This window comes from Eurypyga helias, unplaced genomic scaffold (genome assembly GCF_000690775.1).
Source record: "Eurypyga helias isolate BGI_N326 unplaced genomic scaffold, ASM69077v1 scaffold10116, whole genome shotgun sequence".
NCBI classification, from domain to species: Eukaryota; Metazoa; Chordata; class Aves; order Eurypygiformes; family Eurypygidae; genus Eurypyga; species Eurypyga helias.
The window spans coordinates 1,017-5,043 of NW_010254689.1; the positions used below are offsets into that span (position 1 = coordinate 1,017).

The following is a 4,027-nucleotide window of genomic DNA, read 5'->3' on the forward strand; positions in this document are numbered from 1 at the left end:
TCACAGCCTTTTTTGCACTCTCTTTCACAAGCTGACTAATTTGCCAGGGTGTGAAACTATGGCGTTGTGCCTCACCAGACACAAGATTGTGTCAGGTGGGTAAGGGACTGAATAAAAGGACAGTGACATGGGGGGTACTGGAGAGTCAAATAATAATCTAAAAGGATGCTGGTAGCATTCAATTCAGGAACGATTCAGATTTGCTTTTTGGATTATATCTTTGATTAAAGTGAATGATAGGAAGAAGTTGTATTCAAATCCCAGGCATTTCATTCCCTGCCTCCCTTTGCAGCTTGAGAGCAAAATCAGCTTTGAAAAACTTACGGAGTGGACCAGCCCAAATGTGATGGAGAAGAAGAGAGTGAAAGTGTGCCTCCCGCGCATGAAGATTGAGGAAAAATATAACCTCACATCTGTCTTGGTGGCCTTGGGCATGACCGACCTGTTCAGCCCTTCGGCCAACCTGTCTGGCATCTCCTCAGCAGAGAGCCTGAAGATATCCGAGGCCATCCATGAGGCGTACATGGAAGTCAATGAAGAGGGCTCCGAGATGGCTGGCTCAGCAGGTGTGATGGGAGACTTCAAGCATTCCCCTGAAACTGAAGAGTTTAGGGCTGACCATCCTTTCCTTTTCTTGATCAAACACAATCTGACCAACAGCATCCTCTTCTTCGGTAGATATTGTTTCCCCTAAAGAAAGAAAGAACTGGAAATAATGCTTGCCTTTCCCTCAGAAACAGGCCTTCTTTACCATAACATTATAGTGTAATCTCATCTCTTCTCAATTTTTTCTCCGAGTGGGAAGCCTAATCTAAGAATTGCCCATTAGGGAAGCTTCCATAGCAAAGACACACCTGCAGGTGAGGAAACAGCAGCAAGCATGCTTACTCCTTTCCCTTCTGATACTGGTTTCAGAATTGCTTGAGCTGTGCAAGGACTGAGCCATCAGTGAATAGAGGCACTCACTAGCCAGGAAGGGGCCAAGTAATTTTCACTCGAGGAACAAGTTGCAGGCATGATTCCAAGTCTTTGTCAGTCCTTTAGTGTGCTCATCCCATTCCCTGGTAGCATCCTGCTGACAAACCCATGTTGTTGTTCCTGAAACACAGGCTTTGAGATCTCCAGTCTGGAGGAGGTACTTGTGGATAAGATTCTGATATGCAAGTTGACTAGTGCCTATGCAAATTTAATTTTTTTTTACTTAGCCATTGGGAAAGTGTGTACATGTCCACTGCCAGCAGAGTTGTCCTCTCACCATGAGTTCCTCACCAAATTCTGAACTTCTTGCAACGTTTCTCCAAAGTCATGGAGAGTCTTCCTTTCACTTCAGAGAATGAGAAGAAATCTGAGTTTGTGTAGGTGAAGTTATGCCTTCTTACAGAGTGTAGATTCAAAGCCTGAATCATGCATATCGGGATGATCCATATGATCCCGAACTCAGTGAGAACCTTCAAGCAAAAGATCGGTCTGAATTCTTGTTTAAAACATTGGAAGACACTTCAAATCTGTGAAAATCTTGATTTTTGTGAAAAATCCTTCAAGTGGTATTAAAGAACCTGATTTCTCCATGGGATTTTTGTGAAAAAACACAGCTTTCAAAATAATCCCTGTCTGTGCTGAGCTTGCTTAGCAAGTAAACTTCAATTAGTCCCTGGAAAGCCCACAGATGAAGTTCAAAACTTGAGTATGTTATTCTTCCATGAATGCATCTGGACTTCTTTGTTCCTATGATAGTTAGGGATACATCTCTCGTTTTTAAGAAATACATAAGAATCCCAACATTCTCTTTTTTTTTTCTGTGTCCACTGCCATCTGAAAATATGGTTATATTGGCTCAATAGTATGTCCTGTTTTCATTCTAATCATACATTATTGATTTTGATGCATACAATTGATTTTTTTTGTTAACACAATAAAAGAAAATCACAAATGCTTGTCATGAGAATTATATTTTCTGGACCACAAACCATTAGAATATAATTATATTGGTAACTGTTGTGAGTAAAATGGGATTTAGTACAAAATCCTGGTTTTAGAATGAATAAAGCATGAAGATATGAAGTTTCCTAGGCGTTTATGAAAGGCATAAATGCACACCTCTAGAGTTTGATTCCTCTCTGTATAAACGTTTTAATTTTTGTTCTTTAGAAATGAAAGCTGTTCACTTATGAACAGTTCTAAGACAGGCAACATTTCAGCATCTCAAGGTTTACCATAAGCTCTTTATTCACCTTTTTCATCTCTTGTAGCCAGAAACAGTTCATCCAGTCTTAAATTTAAAAGCCCGTGCACCTAAACAATAAGAGGACTTGAAAAGGGTTACATTTGCAAACTAACCTTCCTATGATTATTAAACTGGAAAACGCTTAAAGTACAAGGATATGCCTCAGTGACCAACGGTGTTTCCTGAATGACAACTAAGGTCAAAATGAAGGAATGGGAAAAAATCAAAGGAGTCATGAGGCTTACAAGCAAGTACAAAGCTTCCCCTTTATCAAAAGGGAAAACAGGAGGCAGCAACAAGTGGAAATTCAGCAATACTGGACCAAACCTGCGACAAAGTACCAACCGCTAGGACCTGGCCTGGCCACCACAGACCAGAGAGGAAGCACAGTATTTAAAGGGCAGTGGAAAACTATTTCCCCATGAAGAGGGTGTTACACCAGGCCAGTGGGATGACAAATGCCTGCTTGGCCTCTGAGCTCTCCAAAGCCCTGAGGAGATTTGGGAGAAGCAGCCTTTCCTGTGCCCCAGAGAGACAGGGTCTGTGGTACAGCCTCTCCATGCTCTCTCTCTCCGAGCAAGCATGCAGTGGAAAGGTGCCAGTGCCCCAGGAGCACAGCTGGATGCCATGCTCTGCCTGAGGACCTCTGCACTTTCATCTGGCAGGGTTCATTTCCCAGGCACACTCTTGGGCCTCATGCCAATAAGCAGCTGAGCGTATTTGCTTTAAAATAAAAGGCTAGAACTTTAACAATATTAAAGTGCTCCAAAAATTGTCATTTTAAAAAAAATGAAAATAAATAAACCTTGAAATTCTCCTTGTTGCTACTGGCATTTTTGTTTTCTGAAGAACTGAAGCCCTGTTTCTCCCAGACTGCTGTGCAGCACCACACGGAAGGCTTGGCAGGTAACACATGGGGGGCAAGAAAAAGTCTGAAACCTTCTGTACCTCTTGGTGCAACTAACACACCTTCAGGAATCAGAAAGAGAGGTCCAAAGGCCTCCCAGTACGAGGTGACGTACAACATGGAAAGAGTACTCCTCTGTGAGACTTGTCATCCCGAGTGTCTCATCTACACCACAGTACTTTGTTGGCATGTGCCTGTGCAGTACCCCTGCTGTCTCCATCCCCCTTGAGATCTTCCTCTATCAATAAAACAAAATCACAGAATAGCTGAGATTGGAAGTGACTTCTGCTGACTGCCTATTCCATGCTCCCTGCTTCAAGCAGGGTCAGCTACAGCAGGTTTCTTGGGACCATGTCCTGCTGGGTTTTGAATATTTCCAAGGATGGAGACTCCAGAGCCTCTTTGGGCAACCTGGCTTTGCCCCCCTCTCCATAAACAAGTGTATTTTATTATGTTTAAGTGGAATTTATCCATTGTGTCCATTCCCTCTTGCCTCTCACTGGAGAAAATCTGGCTCCATCTCTTTTCACCATCCCATCAAGTAAGTGATGCACATGGAGAAGATCCCTCCCTGCACTTTCTCCTCTCCAGGGTAACAAGTCCCATCTCTCTGAGCCTCTCCTCTCATAACAGATGCTGTACACACTTCATCATCTTTGTGGCTCTTCCCTGGTCCTGTTCCAGTACATCCATATCTCTTTCATGCCAGAAAGCCCACAGCTGGACACAGGGCTTAGCTGTGGTCCCAGCAGGGGAAGCACAACCTCCCTTTACCTGCTGGCAATGCTTTTTCTAATGCAGCCCATGATGCCATTGACTTTGCCACAAGGACAAACTGCTGACTCACGGTCAACTTGGTGTCTGCCAGGACCTCCAGTTCTTTTCTGCAAAGCCGA

General features: G+C 43.4%; 1 protein-coding gene across 1 annotated transcript; it reads left to right on the forward strand.

Moving 5' to 3' along the window:
- Nucleotides 1–292: 292 nt before the first annotated feature.
- LOC104502985 (ovalbumin-related protein X-like) lies at nucleotides 293–694 on the forward strand (the record flags this gene model as incomplete). The annotated part of the gene is made up of 1 exon (XM_010153094.1): nucleotides 293–694. A coding segment is annotated over one exon (402 nt), but the record flags the coding sequence as incomplete, so codon positions are not given.
- Between the last annotated feature and the right edge of the window lie 3,333 nt (nucleotides 695–4,027).